Source organism: Impatiens glandulifera, chromosome 3 (genome assembly GCF_907164915.1).
Source record: "Impatiens glandulifera chromosome 3, dImpGla2.1, whole genome shotgun sequence".
Classification (NCBI taxonomy): Eukaryota; Viridiplantae; Streptophyta; class Magnoliopsida; order Ericales; family Balsaminaceae; genus Impatiens; species Impatiens glandulifera.
The window spans coordinates 23,465,637-23,489,136 of NC_061864.1; the positions used below are offsets into that span (position 1 = coordinate 23,465,637).

The 23,500-nt window shown below is 31.7% G+C and overlaps 2 protein-coding genes and 1 non-coding gene across 4 annotated transcripts; 1 reads left to right on the forward strand and 2 right to left on the reverse strand.

Annotated features, from left to right (window-relative positions):
* Nucleotides 1–1,763: 1,763 nt before the first annotated feature.
* On the reverse strand, nucleotides 1,764–4,070 carry LOC124930023 (polygalacturonase-like). The gene is made up of 9 exons (XM_047470394.1): nucleotides 3,867–4,070; nucleotides 3,451–3,579; nucleotides 3,192–3,359; nucleotides 3,073–3,093; nucleotides 2,754–2,961; nucleotides 2,510–2,591; nucleotides 2,301–2,409; nucleotides 2,101–2,217; nucleotides 1,764–1,988 (listed from the first exon to the last, which is right to left on the reverse strand). The coding sequence occupies exons 1-9, from the start codon at nucleotides 4,068–4,070 to the stop codon at nucleotides 1,764–1,766; spliced, it is 1,263 nt and encodes a 420-aa protein (XP_047326350.1).
* A 3,686-nt stretch (nucleotides 4,071–7,756) lies between these two features.
* TRNAF-GAA lies at nucleotides 7,757–7,829 on the reverse strand. Its single transcript has one exon. It is a non-coding gene; the product is annotated as a tRNA-Phe (tRNA).
* Nucleotides 7,830–13,836: 6,007 nt separating this feature from the next.
* LOC124929191 (WD repeat-containing protein 3) lies at nucleotides 13,837–19,267 on the forward strand. Of its 2 annotated transcripts, none has more exons than XM_047469485.1 (13): nucleotides 13,837–13,877; nucleotides 13,961–14,206; nucleotides 14,522–14,737; nucleotides 14,825–15,910; nucleotides 16,310–16,432; nucleotides 16,528–16,709; nucleotides 16,791–17,022; nucleotides 17,315–17,527; nucleotides 17,609–17,737; nucleotides 18,173–18,241; nucleotides 18,444–18,566; nucleotides 18,850–18,900; nucleotides 18,981–19,267. In XM_047469485.1, the coding sequence occupies exons 2-13, from the start codon at nucleotides 13,973–13,975 to the stop codon at nucleotides 19,143–19,145; spliced, it is 2,823 nt and encodes a 940-aa protein (XP_047325441.1). In that variant the 5' UTR covers nucleotides 13,837–13,877; nucleotides 13,961–13,972; the 3' UTR covers nucleotides 19,146–19,267. The 2 variants fall into 2 exon arrangements, with proteins under 2 accessions (XP_047325441.1, XP_047325443.1); XM_047469487.1 differs by having other exon boundaries at nucleotides 13,852–13,877; nucleotides 13,971–14,206.
* Nucleotides 19,268–23,500: the final 4,233 nt, after the last annotated feature.

The following is a 23,500-nucleotide window of genomic DNA, read 5'->3' on the forward strand; positions in this document are numbered from 1 at the left end:
CTATCGACACTCCTCGACAATGCAGAAGAAGGTGAGATGTTGATTTAACCTTAATAAGACACGTCTAATAACAACTAATCATAATACAACATTTTTTCATATATATGTCGTCCATCAAAATCCACCATGAATAACACTCTAACCAAAAAAATGAGATTTTTTTAAATATTGAATTCCCCAACTTCTTCCAACAGTAATAGTACAACCTATAACATTGTCCCACGTTAAACAAATCACGTCTTTCCACCGCATAACATTATTTATGGTCAATTTAACCTATTTAGGCACACACCATATGATCAATGTTCTTATCTTTATAGTCTAATTTTATTGAACTTGTAACTAGGGGTGAGCAAACGGGTAAAACCAATTTGTTTTGTTCGATCTGTATTAAATCCAAACTAACTTTATCCAATCCATAATTCAAATTATTTTACTATTTAATATGGATCGGATATGGTTTGGACAATCCAAACTAAATTTTTTCTATATATATTTGTAAATGTCAACTTAAAATTATTCAATAATTTTAAATTAATTGGATTATTCAAATCTAATCCGAATTATACTCAATTTGAATTTGATCCAAACCGAAATAGTTAATCAAATTTTGTAATTCGAATTCGGTTCGGATTAGTACGTTAAATACTCACATATTGGATTAAGAAAATCTAATTACTTAATTTATTTTATTATTTAATGTTTAATTTGTTTAATTATAAAAAAAGTATTAAATTTTTAATGTTATAATTAATTTTGTTTATTTATAATTTAAATTGAAAAAATATATATATCTTGTTGACTAAACAATGCAGAAATATATAAAACAATATATTATATTAAGGTAAAATATAATTTAAATAAAAACAAATTGAAAAATATATTTTTATTTAGATAGTTTGGTTAATTTGGATAATCCTAATCTCTTCCGAATTTAATTGCATCCGAACTCAATTCGATCCGATCTAAATCCAATCCGAAATATCAAATTCGAATTAGTATTTCGAATTGGATCGAATTGGTTTCGGATTAATCCATCCATTGCTCACCCATACTTTTAAACATTCATATCATGATTTGATTATTATGTTTTAATGTGTTTTGCCCAAGAAACTTTTCATATTATAATTGGCCATGTATCATTAAAAAAAACAATTACACTTTAAAAAAAGAAAAACTTGTTAAAATAATCTTGTTTTAGAAAAAAATATTATTATTTTCTTTTTAACAAGATCATTTTATTCAAAGAATTAGTCATCTTAACTAGAGTCAAATTTAGATTAGATTTCATAGGATCTTTTGGATTCTAAGTTATTTAAACCTATTACATTATTTAAATAACATTGTAATGCAAAACTGATAAAAGAAAGTTGATTATTTAGATAAAAAAATTATAATAATATTTTAATTGTCAGATTTTACTTATCTTCTTTTGTAATCTTTAAGGATAGCTAGACTGTATTCTATCATCTCCTTGACAAATATTATTTTCAAAAGCTATTTGTGATGATACAATTTACAATACATATGAGAAATATAAGTATGTAAGTTTACATGCACAATGACTTAATATATATATATGCTATAAATAGCAATATTTACACATTATTATCACCATAATTAACTAATAAAATATACAGAAATTGTATCCACACAGTGTGATCATTATTCATAGATGTAAGAAAATAAATGTATGTTGGCTTATAATTAACTAATAAATTTATTCATGAATCAAGCCCATGTTAGATTTTTACTCTTTATATTCAAGTAGAGTTACAATTAGGGGACATGGCGCTAGTTCCACTGAACTTCGCGTTGATGCAAGAAGCTTTTGCCGCAAAGCCATCCTCTTTATCTAAGTTGACATTTTGCATCACAATCTGTTGGCACGGATAATTTTCATTACAGTTTAACGTAATTGCAATGTTGGATGCGCTCGTTCCATGTATGTTCTTGTAGAGAACATTCTTCACTTGAACCGCCGAAGTCTTTGATGATATTTAAGGTAAGAAATGAAATTATCATCGTTAATTAATTGTACATTAATTAAAAAGTATATAAGCTAAAGCATAACGAGTTAAATGTATGTATTATATGTACCTGCTTGTTACACTTCTTCTTTTGGTCACAATAGTTTTGGTCAATAATGATGGGATTAGACACTCCGATCATTTGAATGTTTTGAAACTTAATGTTACTTGCAGATCCAGATCCTCCCTACGTTTACAAACTCGATAAATTTGTTTATATAAAATTGAATAATAAAACTCAATTAGATTTGTAAAAATGAGACAAATTACCTGCCAAGTCTTAATTCTAACTCCATTTGTAGTCCTAATGAGTTTAGCCCCATCCACCACCACATCTGAAACATGGGCTTCTGAATTTGCTTCTCCTAAGCTTCCAATACTGCATTCATACTAAATTATTAATTCCACATATATTAAAATATTGAGAATATAATTATATTTGTTAAGTCATTTTAATTCTATCATGTATATCTTTTTACCTTATTCCATGACCAGGTCCACATGTAATGCCGGTTGCTTGTACTTGTTGTGATCCACTCACGATTGAGATGCAATCATCACCTTAATGATAAATTAATTACCCATCAATGAATTTGGATTATTTTCTCGATTTTGTTTGATCAATATATGATCGAGTTGATCCTAAGGTTCTCTTTTTCCCTTCTTTTTTTTCTTTAGTTAAAAATTTGTTACTTTTCTAATGGAGATAATCTCTATATATACCTGTAGCAATGATACAATTGGAGATTTTGATATTTTGGGTGTTGGTGACGTGGATTCCGTCGGTATTGGGGCTGCTCTCAGGCGAAGATATCGTGAGATAAGAGGCTTCGACTATGGTGCATTTCTGGAAAGAGATGTGCATTCTTTGTGCGTTTTGGATCTTCAAATTCTCCACTATCAAGTTCTTACATCCATAGAAGGTTAATGCCTGCATGCATGATCAATTATGTCACCAAATTCATTCCCATTATAAATATTAATTAATTTTAATCTATAGTATAAAATTAAATTAATCATTTGACTAGGAACATGTACGAACATTTGGAGAATCCGTGCAAGCCTGCAAAAAAAATCCATAAAAGAGAATTCAATCCATGAACAAGCCGTTGAATAAATCCGGTTTCTTGAGGATAAAGAAAGCTCTATGAAGTGACTTACAAGGGCTTTGTTGATCTTGCAAGAATTTTGCCACCAAATCTTTCCATTTCCATCGATGGTTCCGCCTCCTTGGACTAACAAATTTTCAATATTTTCAAATATGAGCCAGTGTTTGTTGTCATCCTTGTAGTCTGCCCGGTTATTCGATGCTTCAATGGTGCCAATAATCTAACATAAACGAAACACTTACATCGTTAAACACAAATTTCACTATTTTTCAATAACACAATGTAAACAATTAAATTAGTATTTATGTCACCTGAACCGTAAGAGAAGATTTGCAAGGACCGGCGAAGGTGATTGGTTTTAACAAATAGCTCTTCTTGGGAACTATAAGGACCGCACTCGTAGTAGAGGAACAAGCTGCCTTCCAAGCCTTTGCAAATGCCTAAACATAATCAAACATAGGTTTTTTTAATTAAATTAAACAAAGTCTAGACAATGAACATGCATATATATATATATATATATATATATATATATATAACTACATAAAAAGTAAAATCTCAAATACCCTACTCCAAATATAAAATATCCTCTACACATTTCCCAAATATTCAAATACCAAATATTTTCAAATGACCCTAAATTATATATATGTCCATCTTTCATTAAAAGTATTATCATAATGAGTATATATACATATTATTAAGTCTTTTGTAATAAATGTATAACCTCAGTATCATCGTAACGTCCATCAGCCTTAGCTCCATAAGAATCAACGCTAAATGTTTTAGTAGGAGTACTTCCGAGTTCCCTTCTGATAGGATTAAGATCAAGCGAGTTCACATTACGGCTAAGTTCCAACTCAGACCATGATCTTTCGCCCAAAACCAGGGATGCAAAGAAGAGAATGACAACAAGATATGTCATTGCCATTATTGTGATTTGTATTAGTAGTTGTGGTAGAAGAAGGATAAAATATGTAAGTGTGAAAAGAGAAAAGTAATCAACTAGTTGTATAGATAGATAGATAGATTGAGTGGATTGAGATATTTATAGTGAATGTAAGTGTGGGCTGGTAATGGGGTTTAATTAGTTTGTACAAAATGAAAGGAATGAATGTAAATGCAATGGAGGTAAGATGTGTACAAAGCACCATTTGGAGTATGGGCACATGTAATTCAATAGAGAGGTTTAAATGAATGGGATTACCTTAAGGCGGTTGTTAATTATTAACCTCTTTTACTCAACCGTGGCTGGCTACCTTGTATAGATATGACACACGTGCATTGCATGTAGACATATATATTATGTTTAATTTCTTTTTTATCATAAGATATTTTAGAGCATTTTAACTAATCTAAATGTTATATATATTAGTATAGCAATTATCATGCATGGCCCAGATCTAAAAATTTGAGTAAAGAGACTTCAACTTACCATATATACTAGTAGTTAGTGACAACTAATACAAGAGAAATAGACTATTATTATTTTTAAAAGATTGTCACATATATATATTTGTTAAATAATAAGTTTTTTTTGGATTGGACTTAAACTTAGTATTTAGGTCTTTTAATTTTGATATCAATAGAATATGAAATTCAGTTAATTTTTTTGAGTTATAGACAGTTTTGAAATAAAATAAAACAAATCATTAAAATGGATTTATTTAAAAAGAATGTTTTAATGAACTTCTATATGTTTGAAACAAATTATCTTATATTTATATTAAAATTTAAGATAATGAAGGGTTATGATGTGATCAAGAGATGGGTTTTTAAGTGTAGGTCGATTTTGAGATCATATTTGGCAAATTGGTCAAGATTTTTTTTTGGCTTGTGCCAACATTTTGTTCATGTTTTCTTGTCATTTATTTATTTTTAGATGAAAAAGATTTCTCACTTTCTTTGTTAAAAAAGCAATAACATTAATACATAGTTTCTTATTATTTCCAAATAAATTAAACTTGTCTTCAAATTGACCCACTAATTCCACTGTTGGCTCTTTTATACATGTCAACTAGATATATATGGTACATTCAGCAACACAAAAACAAATAAAAGATTTGGTCACGTGCATTGCATTTAGTCAATGTTCAATTTTTTTGTTTTAAGAAGATTAACGAAAATTCGTTAAAGGAGTTTTCTAGTCAAATATAAGCAAATAATTTAAAATAAATTAAATTTAAAACAGGTATTAATATAAACTGTATATTCAAAGTGAAAATCAAAACTATAATCACCATTTTAATCAGATTCACCCTCCTTTATTAACTTCTTCCAAGTTCCGTCCCGCAATTACTTATATACCCGAATGATATGATAAAAGTATTTCATTTGGCTTCATTTAAAAAGTCACTCTCCAACTTTAATAGAATCTATAATGTAGTCATCATAAGAATACCCTTACATTCTTAACCACACCCTCTAGCTAGCTAGGGTGTTTTCATAAGCTCATAAGATATATAATTGGTTGATTGATTCATTGAACAAATTTGAAGTTTGCCTTTATGTCTTTATTTTTCAAAAAGATTAGTTTTATTTTTATTAAGTAGTTGCTTAAAAAGATTTTGAGTCACGGATGATTTGACGAATACTTTTAGCGTTAAATCACATCTAATTATTGAATTAAATTTATAATTATATATATGTTTTGTATGTAAGATTTTTTTTTTTGAAATATAGATATAAAAATAAAAAATGAGAATATATATATAATTAAAAAAGAGAAAAATATTATTTATTATTTATTAATTTTTATTTATTTAAGAAAAATATGATAAAAATAAAAAATAATTTATAATAGTCATCTAAAAAGTAAAAAATAAATGAGAGAAAATATCTATATATAATTATGATTCTTGCCGAGGTATAATATTTATAATTATAATTATGATTATGATTATGAGGAGGAATATATATTTATTTATTTATTTATTTATTTATTGTGTTCTTGTCCCGATATAACCCCGAACACGAATAAACATAATTAAATATATAACATTACTATTATATTTATTTATTTTTCATCTAATAAATAAAAGTTTTAAGTTTATTTCTTTATAATAATATAAATTTTAATATATTACAATATATATAATATAAAAAAAAATATATATATAATTTTATAAAGAAATTTTTATTTTTTTTAGATAATATTGTATAACGGTGCCTTGCAGGGATAATAATAAAAAAAACATCGAAATAGAATGGGATAGGGAGAAGACAGACTGGTTTGTTTGTGAAGGTGGATTGAATACCTGACCTTCAGATCTTCAGTTTGACGCTCTCTCAACTGAGTTATCCCCGCAATTAATATTTACCGTTTTCTTAATGACTATCATGTATGTATTTGTAAGTTTACTAGAAGACTCAAGATGCTCTTACGCAATGATCTTGAAACACCCTCTTGTAAATGTCCACTTGATTTACAATAGTGACAAAATAAGTCTTTGTAATTGTTTCGGCCTACTTTTCTTGATTTTTTTCATTTTCTTTGTTTCAGTGAAGGTGGATCGAACACCTAACCTTCAGTTTAACGCTCTCCCAACTGAGCTATCCCCGCAATTGATATTAACAATTTTCTTAATGACTATCATGTATGTATTTGTAAGATTCTTGAAACACCCTTCTTGTAATGTCTACTTGATTTACGATAGTGACAAAATAAGTATTTGTAATTGTTTCGGCCTCCTTTTCTTGAATTTTGTCATTTCCTTTGTTTTTAGAATCTCTATAATTTTTTTTAAAAGAAATGAAAAGAACAAAATTTATGTGGTGAAGATGAATCAAACAACTGACATTCAATCCTCTCTTCTAGCCTAGCGGCAATAAGAGGTGGATATTAACCCTAAGGTCCTGGGTTCGAGCCCTTCAGGCGGCAAATTATGCGTTTGGTTAAATGGTTAAGTGTGTTTGGAGGCTACCTACTTAATCTGTTGTGAAATATTTTATCCCCTCTTCTAGCCTAGCGGCAACACGATGTGGATATTAACCCTAAGATCCTAGGTTCAAGCTTGTCAGGTGACAAGTTCTGCGCCTGGTTAAATGGTTAAGTATGTTTGCGGGTTACATACTTAATCTTTTGTCCCATTTTTTTTCCTAAAAAAAATAGCTGACCTTCAAATTTGTAGTCTGATGCTCTCCCAACTAGTTATCCCCACAATTGATATTAACAATTTTGAATACTGAGGTTGTTCTTCAAAGTTACCAAGTGTGTTGGCAAGGTTGACTCATTTTTTAATTGCTTTTGTATCTTTTTGTCCCTTAGACTAATCCGAGTACGCAATGATTTTGAAACACTCTTCTTGTAAATGTCCACTTGATTTACAATAGTGACAAAATAAGTATTTGTAATTGTTTCGGCCTCCTTTTCTTAAATTTTTTCATTTCCTTTGTTTTTAGAATCTCTCTAATTTCTTCTCTTGAAACACCCTTTTGTAAAAGAATAAAACTATGCGGTGAAGGTGGATCGAACACCTGACCTTGATTTACAATAGTGACAAAATAAGTATTTGTAATTGTTTCGGCCTCCTTTTCTTAAATTTTTTCATTTCCTTTGTTTTTAGAATCTCTCTAATTTCTTCTCTTGAAACACCCTTTTGTAAAAGAATAAAACTATGCGGTGAAGGTGGATCGAACACCTGACCTTCAGATCTTCAGTCTGACGCTCTCCCAACTGAGCTATCCCCGCAACTGATATTTGATAGTTAAAAGTAAAACAAACATTCATAAAATCCAATCAAATAGGTGGTTGAAAAAAAAGTCAAAAGTCAGCCTCATTCTCCCAGGTCGTAATAATGGATTGGTCATTCAGGTCCACTATCATTGTCTTGGTAGTGAATATGGACTTCTCTTCCATGCCCGTATATAATGGTTCAATGGAAGAGACCTCCTTCAATCTCTCGTCCGTCGATGCCACAAGAATAGTCAGGTCTCCTTGGCCCGCGTCCGCAAGCATACATGTTTAGTCTCCATCGACTCTAACAAACATTGAAGAGGCCATGTATACCCTTGGTATTACATTTCCTGATCTGACATGGTACATGGACACGGGTGCGATGTCCCACATGATATCTCAACAAGGTACTCTCTCGTCTTATTTCAATTCAAGCATTAAACATGATATTATTGTAGGTAATGGTAAAATGATTTCGGTTTCGAATATTGGGCATACCACTATTTCTTTTTCGAATCCTAAACTGACCTTGAATAATGTTCTCCATGCTCTAGCTCTTGTTAAAAATCTAGTTTATGTTAGTAAATTCATTGCGGATAATTTTGTGTTTGTTGAGTTTGATCCTTTTGGGTTTTTTTGTTAAGAAATTTTGGACAGGGATAAGTCTAATGATATGTGACAGTTAGGGGGATCTATATCTGGTCACAACTGGGAGTCGGGTGTCGTCTTTTGTCGCCATCCTTGTGGCATAGTCGCTTGGGTCATCCTAGTAACCCTAGTTTTGAATATCTTAGATTAAATTAATTAATTCATTATAATAAACAACATATTTATCATATTCATCCTTTGTGTTCATTGAGAAAATATGTTTGTTTGTCGTTTAAGGCTTCTACTTCGATTTATTTGTTACCATTTGATATTATTCATAGTGATGTATGGACGTCTCATGTGTTAAATTCTATGGGCCATATATATTATGTTTTGTTTCTCGATGACTTTTTGTCTTTTGTGGACTTTTCCTTAATCTCATAAATCCCAAATGTTTAATGATTTTCTTACAATTTCGGACACTCGTCAAAAACCCAATTTGAGAGGGATATAAATTCTTTTTATTGTGATAATGGGAGGGAATTCAATAATCATTCATTTAGGGAATTTGCGTCCACGCATGGGATGACATTTCGCTTCTCATGTCCTCACACTTCGTCTCAAAACGACAAAGTCGAGAGACAGTTTCGTACGATTAGTACATTAATCATTAATGCCAAGATACCCACCTCATTTTGGCATCATGCTCTCCAAATGGCCACATACCTCCTAAATATTCTTCCTCATAAACACATGGCATACATTACTCTATTACAACGTTTTTACCGCAAAGATCCAATGTATGACCATTTACGCGTGTTTGGATATTTTTGTTACCCTCTATTTCCATCCATGAGGATTCATAAACTTCTTTCACGTTCTACCCCATGTGTCTTTCTTGGATACCCATCGAATCACCGGGGCTATAAGGGTTTTGACTTATCAAATGATAAAATCATTATTTGTCATCACGTCATCTTTGATGAGTCTCATTTTCTTTTTTGTTGAAATTTAATCCCTTCCACTCTCGTATGATTTTCGATGATCCTCCATCACTATATGTAATTCATCATTAGTCTACACAATCATCTCCACCTCCTCCCCCCTCCCCCTCTCGTCCATCCTCCCTCTTCTCTTCGACCGGTCACTCGAAGTCAATGGAGGTGTTTCGACCCAAATGTACTTTTAACCTTCTTTATGTTGGGTCTAAATCTCATTTACCTTGTAGCCCTATAGCTAGCCTATAGGATCCGAACTGGAAGTTAGCCATGTAGGAAGAGTTTAATATTTTAATTGCTAATAAGACGCGGGAGTTGGTTCCCCATCCAAGTGATGTTAATATTATTCATTATTTATGGGTATTTACTCATAAAGACTGTGTTGATGGTTCTTTTGAGAGAAATAAAGTATGTCTTGTAGGTGATGAAAAAACTCAACAGGTTGACGTTGATTGTGGAGAGACTTTCAGTCATGTTGTCAAACTGACCACTATTCGGTTAGTCCTCAGTCTTGCCCTATCGAAGAAATGGTCAATTCACCAACTTGATGAAAAGATTGATTTTCTCCATGGCACTCTTGATGATGTTGTCTGCATGCATCAAGCCCTTAGGTTTAGAGATTTCTCATCATGTTTTCCGTTTGAAGAAATCATTGTATGGTTTGTAGTAGTCTCCTCGAGTTTGGAAAAAATGCTTTATGGATTTTATGTCCACACCTGTTTTTTCCCGGACTGTTTCAGATCACTCATTGTTTGTGTTTCGGTAGGGTGAGAACATATCATACTTGTTGTTGTATATTGATGATATAATATTAACGACATCCTCTGGTTCTCTCTATCAATTCTTTATCTCCAACTTGAGTACGGAATTTTCTTTGAAGGATTTGGGTCTCTTGCATTATTTTTTGGGAATTTCGGTAAGGCCTCATACAAATGGTATGTTCCTCTCTCAACGAATGTATGCGTCTATGATGGTAAACTGTGTGGGTATGTCATCTTGTAAGTCGTTGACTACACTAGTTAATACCACATTGAAACTTGGGGCTTTAGTCTCTTCTCTTGTGTCAGATTCTTCTTTGTACCGCATCCTGACTGGTGCTCTATACTATTTGATATTTTCTCGTCCTGATATCATGTATGTGGTTCAACATGCTTATTTTTTCATGCATGATCCCCGAGAGGTACACATGGCGGCTCTAAAGAGAATTATCTGGTATAATTAGAGAACTCTTGATTTTGGCCTTCATTTGTCTATATCCTCTATTACATTCCTTTTGGCTTACAATGATGCTGAATAGGGTAGGTTCCTAGACACCGTCGTTTGACGTCTAGCTACTATTTCGTCTTGAGAGATAATCTAATCTCTTGGTCGGTCAAGCGTCAAACCACTTTGTCCCGTTCTAGTGTCGATGCTAAGTACTAGGTGGTTGCGAATGTGGTTACATAAACTTGTTAGCTACAAAATTTACTCTTAGAACTTAATTGTTCAGTTCCCACCGCTACTCTTATTTACTGTGGTAATATGGGTACAATTTACCTCTCTAATAATCTCGTTCAGCACCAGCGGACCAAGCACATTAAGATGGACATTGACTTTAATCGTGAGAAGGTCTCACACGGTCAAGTTCGAGCTCTTCATGTCTCATCTCGATTTCAACTTGAGGATATCTTCACGAAGGTGCTTCCGAGAGTTCTTTTTGAAGAATTTCGATCCAATCTCATCATACATCGCCCACTTGCTTCGATTGCGTGGTGTAATAAAGATAATCAATTAATAGTTATCTTGGGTTTATCTATATATGGTTGGTCTAATTAATATATTGAAGATCTCTAGATTAGTGGATCTCAATGTTATAATCTTGTATATATTTTACATTTTGGAATGAATAGAACAACAGATTGTATTCTATAAAAAATGAGCAAACTTAATGATATTTATATTTATGATTGAAACATCAAATGTATTGTAACTTTCAAGGAAGCGTTGATGATTACGCTCATCCACTCTATATGATCTTTGATGTAATGTGACATTTTTTTAAAAATACTTTTGACATTCATTACTTACAAATTTCCCTCTATTATTAGTTTTAACAGTTCTAATAAAAAAAAGTTAGATTTGGTTCTAATAATATCATTAAATTCAAAAAAAAATTGTACAATAATAGTTTTAGTTTTAATCATATATGTTCATGTAGAAGTGCTATGATCATCTCGAATGATTTTTTATATGGACTCCAAATGTGCAATAAAATGAGTTAAAACAATATGCAGTTTTTGATGTACTAGTGTGTTAAACGAATGTTTTTGCATTTTAGAAATATAATTATTTTATTAAAAAAATGTAGTAAGTTTATTAATAGATACATAATGAAACTTATCACCAGGGACTATAATTGTTTCAACCTGTTTTTCCTGAACTTTTATCATTTGATTTGTTTTTAGAATCTCTAATTTCTTTGCTATTGGTTTGAATTATTTTCATAAGCACACAATTTTCATATGGCTTTACCATGAAGTTTTGAACTTTTATTTGTAGATACTAAAATTTCACTTGCCTAATTCATAGAAAATTTTCAACTAATTTTGAGCAGTTAAAATAATTTTCCCAAAATTATAGACTCAATTAGGGGTTTAACTATAATTAAATTATTATTTCAAAAACATGTTGTATTCATTAATCTCAAATTAATTAAAATTTGGTCTAAAAGTAAATTAAGTAATTATTTGGAGAAAATGTTGTATTAATTAATTCCAAATAAATTAAAATTTGATCTATTCATTAATTTCAAAATAAAAAATTGTAGTACAAATAATTCCATATGGATTAATTGAGTTATGTATCGTCGTCGGATTATCATTGTCCATGTCCTTCTTTTTCATTATTCTTGTTTCAGATGGATCGCTTTCTAAACATGAATCGCTATTCGAACGGGATGGATCTGAACTGTAGTCGTTTTATGCTTTTGAATCGCTTCTTGAACTCAACTAATCACTTATTTCTTTGACGATGATTTCCTTTTTTTTTGTTTGACATTTTCTTTGTATTAGTCCCTAGTTTTTTTTTGCTTGCAGAAATTTGTTTCTTCCAATTGATCTTCTGAAATTAGATAGATCAATATAATCTGATATCATAAAATCGTTAGTAGTATATATTGAATTAGGATTTCTATATATAAAAAAAAATGAAATTTAATTATAAGAATTCAGAAGATCGACAAAAACTTGGCCTACATTCCCTTTTATATATATATATATATATATATATATATATATATATATATATATATATATATATATATATATATATATATATATATATATATATATATATATATATATATATATATATATATATATATATATATATATATATAATAAAATATACAATTTATCCGTATTGTTTTACTTATTTTACAATTAACTAATTCAATTATTAATACATTAAATTTATTTCACTCAATTGTATTAAAGGTATGACTGCAGGAGGTTATTCAATTATTAATACAAAATTAATATTTGAAAAATTAATTCGATTACGTTAATAAGATCATATATATTCGACTATAATATATCGATTTTATTCGTATCAAAATTTTATATTATTATTAAGTATATATAATAATTAAATGACTTATTTAATACAATATTTTTGTTTTTTAATTGAATTTAATGTGATAAAAATATAAAATAATTATAAAAACTTTATATTTATATATATATATATATTAAAAAAATAAAAATAAAATGAAGAAAAAGAATGAATATAGGGAAATTTGATGAAATGACCCTACTAGTAGGGCCTAAATATAAAAATGGACCCGCTGGTTATAGTTGAAAAAAAAAAAAAAAAAAAAAGGCCCTTTTACCCTACGAAAAGTCTGTATTGCCCTACGAAAAGTCTATATTGCCCATCGCGCGACCAAATTACCACTTAAAGACGAGAAATGTCATTCACGCGTTTTCATCTAAAAAGTGAAGAAACGCGTGAGTGACATTTCTCGACTTTTCATTTACGGGAAATGTTACTCACGCGTTTCATCTAAAACGCGTTTATGAATTCACGTGTTTTAGATGAAAACGCGTGAATGACATTTCTCGTATTCGAGCGATAATTTAGTTGCGCGAGGGGCAATACATACTTTTCGCAGGGCAAAAATGCCCTTTTTGCAAACTATATCAAGCAGAGTCTATTTTTGTATTTAGACGAGTCTGTTTTTGTATTTAGACCCTTTAGTTAGAAGGGTCGTAGGGCCATTTCATCAAATTTCCCGAAATATATATATATTATGTATAATTATATTTTATAAATATTATATATTGAAAAATAAATGATGAAAAAATATAATATATATATGGATTTTTATATTTAATTTATTTTATTATATTTAATTTACATTTAAATCATAAGTATTGAAAAGGTTTAGGGTTTATGATTGTAATGACTTGAAAACAACCCTTCTCTCTCTTAGCCGCCGGTTTGCTTTCTTCTCCGTCTTATTTTTCTTTCTCTCATCAATATATCATTTATCTGTAAATCTTTTGACCTAATTTTCTACAGTGTATCACAGTCATGGTGAAGTCTTACCTTCGATACGATTCCGCGGCTGCGTTTGGAGTGATCGTATCCGTTGATTCCAACATCACCTTCGACACCTCCGGAAAACATCTCCTTGCTCCGGCCCTCGACAAAGTCGGTGTTTGGCAAGTTCGCAAGTGTGAATGTGTGAAAACCCTAACGCCGTCTTACTTCTCTAAAGGCCCCTCCCTCGCCGTTACTTCAATTGCTGCATCACCCTCTGCTTTGGTGTTTACTCTTCTCATCTTCTTTCTTCACTCTCTCTCTCTCTCTCTATATATATATATATATATATATATATATATATATATATGTGTCTTTAGTTTGCCAATTTGAAAGCTTTTTACGTCTCAAAATTCTTAATATAACTGGCCTTTACCACTTCCTTTGAACTCAGTAAATTGGACAATAACTTTTCTATTGATATCAATGTCACAGAAACCACATTAATATATATATATGTTTGTATTTTCGTAATTGGGTAATGTTCTGTATTATGCACGGTTCACTCAAATTGATTTCAATTACAACTTTTAATGACAGATAGCTAGTGGATATGCTGATGGTAGCATAAGAATTTGGGATAGTGAGAAAGGGACATGCGAGACCACATTGAATGGACATAAAGGAGCTGTCAGTGCCCTTCGATATAACAAGGTCGGATCTTTGCTTGCCTCTGGAAGCAAAGATAATGATATTATTATATGGGATGTGGTTGGGGAAACTGGGCTTTTTCGTCTTAGAGGGCATCGTGACCAGGTCAACATTCACTTATTTAGTTATATACCATTTGATTATCCTTAATTTGCAGTGACACGATTTATTGATTGGATTGTGACATTGCAGGTGACTGACATAGTTTTCTTGGATGCTGGTAAAAAGCTTGTTAGTGCCTCCAAGGATAAGTTCTTGAGGGTTTGGGATATTGATACTCAGTATTGTATGCAGATCATTAGTGGTCATCATAGTGAAATTTGGTCAATAGACACAGATCCAGAAGAGAGATACCTGGTGACTGGTTCTGCAGATCCAGAACTTAGATTTTACAACATAAGGCATGACCAGAATCAGGAACAAGATGGTGAAGCTAAAGGTGATGGGGATAATTCAACTACGAACAAATGGGATATCTTGACGCTGTTTGGTGAGATCCAGAGGCAATGCAAGGATAGAGTTGCTACGGTGAGGTTCAATAAATCTGCGAATCTTCTTGCTTGTCAAGTTGCAGGAAAGACGGTAGAGTTATTTCGAGTTTTAGATGAAGTTGAGTCTAAACGTAAAGCAAAAAGGAGGATTAGTAGGAAGAAAGAAAAGAAATCTTCCAAAGGGGCGGTTAATGAAGTTGTTGAAGATGGAAACACCACTCTTGGTGCTGGGATAACTGTCTCTGATACTTTTAAACTTCTTCAGACTGTACGAGTTAGCAAAAAGATAACATCAATGGCATTCTCTCCAATAACTCCGAAAAACTCACTTGGCTTGTTGGCATTGTCATTAAACAACAATTTGATAGAAACATATTCCATTGAGAATAGTTCAGCAACTAAGACTTTTACTTTAGAGCTCCAGGGTCATCGTGCTGATGTCAGAAGTCTTGCACTTAGCTCTGATAACACTGTCTTGATGTCAACTAGTCACAATGCTGTGAAGTTCTGGAATCCAAGTAAAGGTTCTTGCCTTGGAACTGTTGATTCAGGTTATGGCCTATGTTCACTGTTTGTTCCTGGCAACAAATATGCAGTTGTTGGTACAAAATCTGGAAATATAGAAGTTATTGATGTTGGAAGTTATACTTGTATCCAAGTGGTGGAAGCACACGGTGGCTCTGTTCAATCAATTGCTGCACTTCCAGATGGTAGTGGTTTTGTCAGTGGAAGTGCAGATCATGATGTGAAGTTTTGGGATTATGAGATTACGCAAAAGTCAAATGAAGTATATCCTTTAAACCCTTATAATTTTTTTATGAGTGATAATTAATATATGGCCTTGTTTGATTTTGGGTGATTTGAATAACCAAGTGGTTATTTTCAAATAGCCTTCTTTGATGTAGCTGATTGAAAATTAGGTTATTTGGTTAAAAACGTTATTAGGGGTATTAATATATATAATGAAAAAAATATTTGTTTTGTTTAAAATAAAGATTTTTTTGGTTGATTGGATAGTGGGTGATTTAAAATGAGTCTCAAATAACCCACATCAAACAAGGCTAAAGTTTCCCAACTCAGGTTGTAACCATTGATTAAGCAAATAAATATGCAAGGATGTTGGAACTTAGATCCATGAACTGCTTTAACAAAGAAATCTCACTTTTGCATATATTTCTCTTTTCAGGGTTCTAAGCATCTCACACTCTCGCATTCAAGGAGTATGAAAATGAATGATGATGTACTTGTTGTTGCTGTTAGCCCGGATTCCAAATATATTGCTGTTGCTCTCCTAGATTGCACGATGAAGGTGAGCCAAAAGCTTATAGAATATGTATATATTTTCTGGTTCAGTGCCCATATTATTTTCCCTAATCACCACCCTGCATTTCGCCAAACCCTCAGGTCTTCTTTTTGGACTCGCTCAAATTTTTCCTCTCACTATATGGCCACAAGTTGCCTGTATTATGTATGGATATTTCATCAGATGGTGACCTGATGGTTAGCGGCTCAGCCGACAAGAACTTGAAAATATGGGGTTTGGACTTTGGTGATTGCCATAAATCAATTTTTGCCCATGGTGACAGGTTAGTTGATCTTCATAAAATAAGAATATGCAGTATTAACAACAAGAATTCTTAATAATTTTTTTATTTTTTATTTTGCAGTGTTATGGCTGTGAAATTTGTGGGCAATACCCACTACTTATTCAGTGTTGGGAAGGATCGGTTGGTGAAGTACTGGGATGCTGACAAGTTTGAGTTGCTTTTAACTCTTGAAGGTCACCACGCCGAGATTTGGTGCCTTTCTGTAAGCAACCGTGGTGATTTTATCGTCACTGGTTCTCATGATCGTTCAATACGCAGATGGGACCGTACAGAAGAGCCTTTCTTCCTGGAGGTTTGTTTGCTTATGCTTGATATTGTCTATTTAAGCCAATGTTTGATATCCCAGCTTATCACTTAATTTGAATTAAGTTCAATTGATAATTAGATTTATCTCAAATTAAGTCAGAAAAATATGGCTTAATTCAGTAAGTTACGATTGAGAAAATAGTCTTCAAGTACTTTTCATACATTAGTTCCACATTTTATCAAATCAACTTAACTTTTCAGTTTATTAAGCATTTATTTTTAGGACACTTAATTTTCAGTTTTGTCTTGCTTAAGATTTTTTTCATTTTCAACTACAGGAAGAGAAGGAGAAAAGATTGGAACAGATGTTTGAGTCTGATCTTGACAACAATGCATCTGAAAACAAGTATGCACCCAAGGAAGAAATTCCTGAAGTGGGAGCTGTGGCTTTAGCTGGCAAAAGAACTCAGGAAACACTTACGGCAACTGATTCGATTATAGAAGCATTAGACATGTCCGAGGCTGAATTGAAGCGTATTTCCGAGCACGAGGTATATGTCATGTGATTTTAGTTACTATATATATGCCCCTCTTGATTTATAGTTAGTTACATGGGTTTTGATTGTTCTCAGGAAGAGAAATCAAGAGGAAGAGATGTGGCTTTCCCACCCAATATTCTTATGCTTGGGCTCTCCCCATCTGATTATGTTCTTCGGTCAATAACCAATGTTCACGCTAATGATCTAGAGCAGACACTCTTGGTAAGTTGGTAGTTTAAATGACCTTTTTAACACATTGAGCTGTTTTGGTATGCATTATTTTCATCTTGACTATGATCCAGAAAAAAAGCTAGATTTGTTGTGTTTATAAAAAAATCACAGAAATAATCTTTAGATCATGACCAAAAAGTAATTGGACTATTTAGAAACACTTTTGGAATCTGGATCCAGATGAGAAACCACCGCTTATAGCTTTTTGAAACTGTCTGATTATGTTATGTTTCCAATATGATCTCATTTGAATCCATATCCAGATGTTAAAAATATACTATAATGTAGTCCAAAAAGTTGAGAATCCACATCCCTGATTTTGAATGAGATTGTGGCCATATAAAAATTTCCACATTGGCTCAATTATGTCATTTGAATTATAGTTTTTGCAACTAGAGCTGAAAAGGAAAAACCGTGAAATTGCAGGCTATACCATTTTCGGATGCTTTGAAGCTCTTATCATACTTGAAGGAATGGGTCTCCAATGCTGACAAAGTGAGGACTCTATTTTATTTTTATTTTCAACTTTTGAGTTTATTTAATGCCCTTGTGGCTTGTTTTTGAAATATTGATAGTAATGTCTAAATTCCATTTTGTTACTTAGCTGCCTCAGATCCCATGTCACAATTAAGTTCTTTATATATCAACTATTACATTGTCGAGTATTGACCTGTAGCTTTTTTTTAAACCTTTGCAGGTCGAGCTTGTTTGTAGGGTTGCAACAGTTCTTCTTCAGTTGCACCATCACCAGCTAGTCAGTACCGCAGCTGCCAGACCTGTTTTAACTCTTCTCAAGGATATTCTTCATTCACGAGTCAGGGTAAACCCCAAATCTCTCTACCTGCTTTCAAATTTCTGTCGCATTACATGTTTTCATCATTATTCCGTCTGGAGGCATTCACACTTTTAAGGTTTTATCCATAATTTATTGAAGAAATGGTTCGATATTTGAGTAAAGTTGATTTAATCTAAATGAAATTGTTTTGTTTAGTTTCACTAATTGAACTTTGTAATTAAACAAAGTAGTATAATAAACTATGGTCTCAAAACCTAGACAAAACTTTCTTTATGTTTTGATAAGTTGGAACTTTTATATTTCGTAGGAATGCAAGGACACTCTTGGCTTCAACCTTGCAGCAATGGATCATCTCCAAGTAAGCTATTATGATTACAATTTTCTTAGTTAAACCGAAATGGTTTCAATTAACTTGTGTTAAATTACGATTTTTTTCAGCAATTGATGGCTTCTAGATCAGATGCTCCCTTCCGAGATGTGAAAGCAAAGTTGTTGGAAATAAGATCACAGCTTTCACAGCGGGTAGAATCAAGGGTGGAGTCGAAAGAAAAGAGGAAGAAGAAGAAGAAACAAAAGACAGATGATGGCCATGTTTGGAAGTAATCATTTTTTTTGTGGTGTATATTATTTCTACGCCAATATTGTATTATTTATTTAAATTTCAACTTCATAGATATTGTTATGGAGATTTTTGATCTCTTAAAATTAGAGTAAACAGTTTTGAACGGTTGTGTTCTGTTTCAATATATTTTGGAGTGTTTTCAAATATGGTCAAAATTATAGAAATATAAAATATATTAAGTTATAACATTAATCAGCAGTAGTAATTGTTAAAAAAATTAACTTCAAGCTTGTAATTCTTTCTTATTCCAAACACTATATAAGATTTTGTTTTTGAAAAGACAAATATATTTTTTATAGGGTGAGTGGTGATTTGAGAACCATTTGTAGGATTTGGAAAATCTGTCTTATTTTTGTTCGTTTTTATTTATTTACTAATGTAACTTCAATTTATTTTATAAAATTCTGATACAGAATTAGAAACTAGATCTAAAAGAGATATTAGCATTAAATATGTTCAAACTCAAAATTCAAGGCGGGTTAATTTGGTTCAAACAAACGAAATGACCCTAATGACTCTTTTTTTGAAAAATAACACAGGCTTGATAAAGTTTACAAAAATGACCCTTTAGACAGCACCTAAAAAAATATCATTTTTATAAACATTATCAAACCTGAATCATTTCCCAAAATACAAAATTATTAGTCATTTCATCAGATTTCCCACGTCACCTGCATACTATTATTCTAAAAGACACTCATAAATCTGTTTGGAAATGATAGTCAAAATCGTACAAAAGTTCAAATTGGAGGAAATTTAGAAGTAATAGATCTAGATAAAACTATTTTCACCCAAAAAAAAAAAACAAACAATAAACAAAATTATGTCCTTCAGATCTTAAGTTCTCCTAATTGAGCTATTCCGCTATTGAGATTGGGTAGTTACAAGGGAAAATAACCTCCACTAAACTCAATCAATATAGATGGTTGAAAACGAAAAAAAAAATGTAATAGAACAAAACTATGCGGTGAAGATAAATTGAACACATGACATTCAGATCTTTAGACTAACGCTCTTCCAGATGAAAAGAACTTCTACAAAAACTAATCAAAATACGTGTTTGAAAACGGAAAAATGTAAAATAACAAAACTATGTAGTGAAGATGGATCAAACATCTGATCTTGAGCTTTTTAGTATGACGTTAATTGAGTTATTCCAGCAATTGAGATTTGATAATTAAAAGAGAAAAAGACCATTCACAAAATCAAATCAAAGTAGGTGATTGAAAACGAAAAAATATGCACAAGAACAAAGTTAACTATGCGGTAAAAGTAAATCTAACCCTTGTCCTTCAGATCTTCAGTCTGACACTCTACTAAACTATCTACGCAATCAAGATTGGTAGTTAAAAGTAAAAATAAATCTTCACAAAACCCAATCAAAATAGGTGGCTAAAAAAATAAAATAAAATATAAAGAGCAAAGTTATGCGGTGATGGATATCAGATAACACTCTCTCAACTGAGCAATCCTGATAATTGATATGGTGTAGTTCAAAATGAAAAGAAGCTCCACAAACAGGTGGTTGAAAACGAAATAAATGTCATAAAAGTATGCGTTGAAAGTCTTGACGCTCTAACAACTGAGCTATCCCCACAATCAAGATACAATATTTAAAAGTGAAAAGAACATACAAAAATTCCAATCAAATATGTGGTGGAAAACAAAATAAAACGTAAAAAAACAAAGTTAATTATGTAATGAAGATGAATAGAACACATGACATTCAGATATTCAATATGACGCTCTCCTAAAAGAACCATCCCCACAATTGAGCCTTGGTAGTTAAAATTGAAAAGACAACAAAAATCCAATAAAAAATAGGTGGTTGAAAACAAAAAAATATAGAAAAAACAAAGTTATGTGCTAAGGGTGTATATCAAATAACGCTCTTCCAACTCAATTATCACCGCAATTGAGATTGTGTAGTTAAAGGTGAAAACAACCTCCATAAAACGGGTGTTTAAAAATGAAAAAAGTAAAGAACAAACTATGCAATGAAGATGGATCGAACACCTGACCTTTAGACATTTAGTCTAAAGATCTTCAAACTGAGCTATCCCCACAATTAAGATCTAGTAGATAAAAGTAAAAATAACATCCACAAAATCCAATCAAAATAGATGTTTGAAAATGAAAAAACGTAAAAGAACAAAGTTAGTCATGCAATGAAGGTGGATCGAACCCCTTACCTTCAGATTTTAAATCTGACGCTCTCCCAACTAAAATATCCCCGCAATTAAGATTGGGTAGTTATAAGTAAAAAGAACCTCCATAAAACTCAATCAAAATAGGTGGTTGAAAACCAAAAAAAAACCATAAAAGTGCAAACTTATGCGATAAAGGTGGATATTAGATAACGCTCTCCGAACTAAGTTATCCCCGCAATTGAGATTGTGTAGTTAAAAGTGAAAAAACCTCCACAAGACAGGTGGTTGAAAACGAAAAAAAAGGTAACTTACATGGTAGATAAAAGTGAAAAGAACATTCACAAAAATCAAATAAAAATAGGTGTTTGAAAACGAAAAAATGTAAAAGAACAAAGTTAGTCATGTGGTGAAGGTGAATCGAACACCTTACCTTCATATTTTCAGTCTAACATTCTCCCAACTAAAATATCCCCAAAATTAAGATTGGGTAGTTAAAAATAAAAGAACCTCCACAAAACCCAATAAAATAGGTGGTTGAAAATATAAAAACATAAAAGAGAAAATTTATGCGGTAAAGGTGGATATCAAATAACACTCTTCGAACTGAGTTATCCTCGCAATTGAGATTGTGTAGTTAAAAGTGAAAAAACCCTCCACAAAGCAGGTGGTTGAAAATGAAAAGAGATGTAAGTTACCTCAGTAAATAAAAGTGAAAAGAACATCCACAAAATCCAATCAAAATTAATGAAAACGAAAATATGTAAAAGAACAAAGTTAGTCATGCGGTGAAAGTGGATCGAACACCTTACCTTCAGATTTTTAGTCTGACGCTCTCTCCTAACTGAAATATCTTCGCAATTAAGATTGGATAGTTAAAAGTAAAAAGAATCTCCATAAAACCCAATAAAAATAGGTGGTTGAAAAAAAAAAACATAAAAGAGCAAAGTTATGTGGTAAAAGAGGATATCAGATAACGTTCTCCGAATTGAGTTATCCCCGCAATTGAGATTGTGTAGTTAAAAGTGAAAAAAACCTCCACAAAACAGGTGGTTGAAAACGAAAAGAGATGTAACTTACCTCAGTAGATAAAAGTGAAAAAAACATCAACAAAATCCAATCATAATAGATGAAAATGAAAATACGTAAAAGAACAAAGTTAGTCATGCGGTGAAAGTGGATCGAACAACTTACCTTCATATTTTCAGTCTCACTCTCTCTCCCAACTGAAATATCTCTGCAATTAAGATTGAGTGTTAAAAGTAAAAAGAACCTCCACAAAAACTAATCAAAATAGGTGGTTGAAACAAAAATAACATAAAAGAGAAAAGTTATGTGGTAAATGAGGATATCGGATAACGCTCTCCGAACTGAGTTATCCCCGTAATTGAGATTGTGTAGTTAAAAGTGAAAAAAACCTCCACAAGACAGGTAGTTGAAAACGAAAAGAGACATAACTTAAATCGGTAGATAAAAGTGAAAAGAACATCCACAAAATCAAATAAAAATAGGTGTTTGAAAACGAAAAAACGTAAAAGAACAAAGTTAGTCATGCGGTGCAGGTGAATTGAACACCTTACCTTCAAATTTTCAGTTTAACACTCTCCTAACTGAAATATCCTCGCAATTAAGATTGGGTAGTTAAAAGTAATAAGAACCTCCACTAAACCCAATCAAAATAAGTGTTTGAAAAAAAAAACATAAAAGAGCAAAGTTATGTAGTAAAGGTGGATATCAGATAACGCTCTCCGAACTAAGCTATCCTTACATTTGATATTGTGTAGTTAAAAGTGAAAAAAACCTCCACAAAATAGGTGGTTGAAAACGAAAAGTGATGTAACTTACCTCAGTAGATAAAAGTGAAAAGAACATCCACAAAATACAAATCAAAATATGTGAAATGAAAACGAAAATACGTAAAAGAACAAAGTTAGTCATGTGGTGAAAGTGGATCGAACACTTTACCTTCTGATTTTCAATCTAACGCTCTCTCCCAACTGAAATATCTCCGCAATTAAGATTGGGTAGTTAAAAGTAAAAAGAACCTCCACAAAATCCAATCAAAATAGGTGGTTGAAAAAAAAACGTAAAAGAACAATGTTAGTTATGCGGTGAAGGTAGATCGAACACCTGACCTTCAGATCTTCTGTTTGACGGTCTCACAGCTATCCCCACAATTGTGATTCGAC

What these genes read in the sequence shown, in the direction of transcription:
- LOC124930023 (XM_047470394.1), bottom strand. Translation starts at nt 4,070, where the DNA reads ATGGCAATGACATATCTTGTTGTCATTCTCTTCTTTGCATCCCTGGTT. An exon ending in CTTGCACGGATTCTCCAAAT is followed by an intron (nt 2,962 to 3,072) that starts GTTCGTACATGT and finishes TCATGCATGCAG; the next exon opens with GCATTAACCTTCTATGGATG. An exon ending in TTAGAATTAAGACTTGGCAG is followed by an intron (nt 2,218 to 2,300) that starts GTAATTTGTCTC and finishes TTGTAAACGTAG; the next exon opens with GGAGGATCTGGATCTGCAAG.
- LOC124929191 (XM_047469485.1), top strand. Translation starts at nt 13,973, where the DNA reads ATGGTGAAGTCTTACCTTCGATACGATTCCGCGGCTGCGTTTGGAGTG. An exon ending in TCCTAGATTGCACGATGAAG is followed by an intron (nt 16,433 to 16,527) that starts GTGAGCCAAAAG and finishes CCAAACCCTCAG; the next exon opens with GTCTTCTTTTTGGACTCGCT. An exon ending in AGCGTATTTCCGAGCACGAG is followed by an intron (nt 17,528 to 17,608) that starts GTATATGTCATG and finishes GATTGTTCTCAG; the next exon opens with GAAGAGAAATCAAGAGGAAG.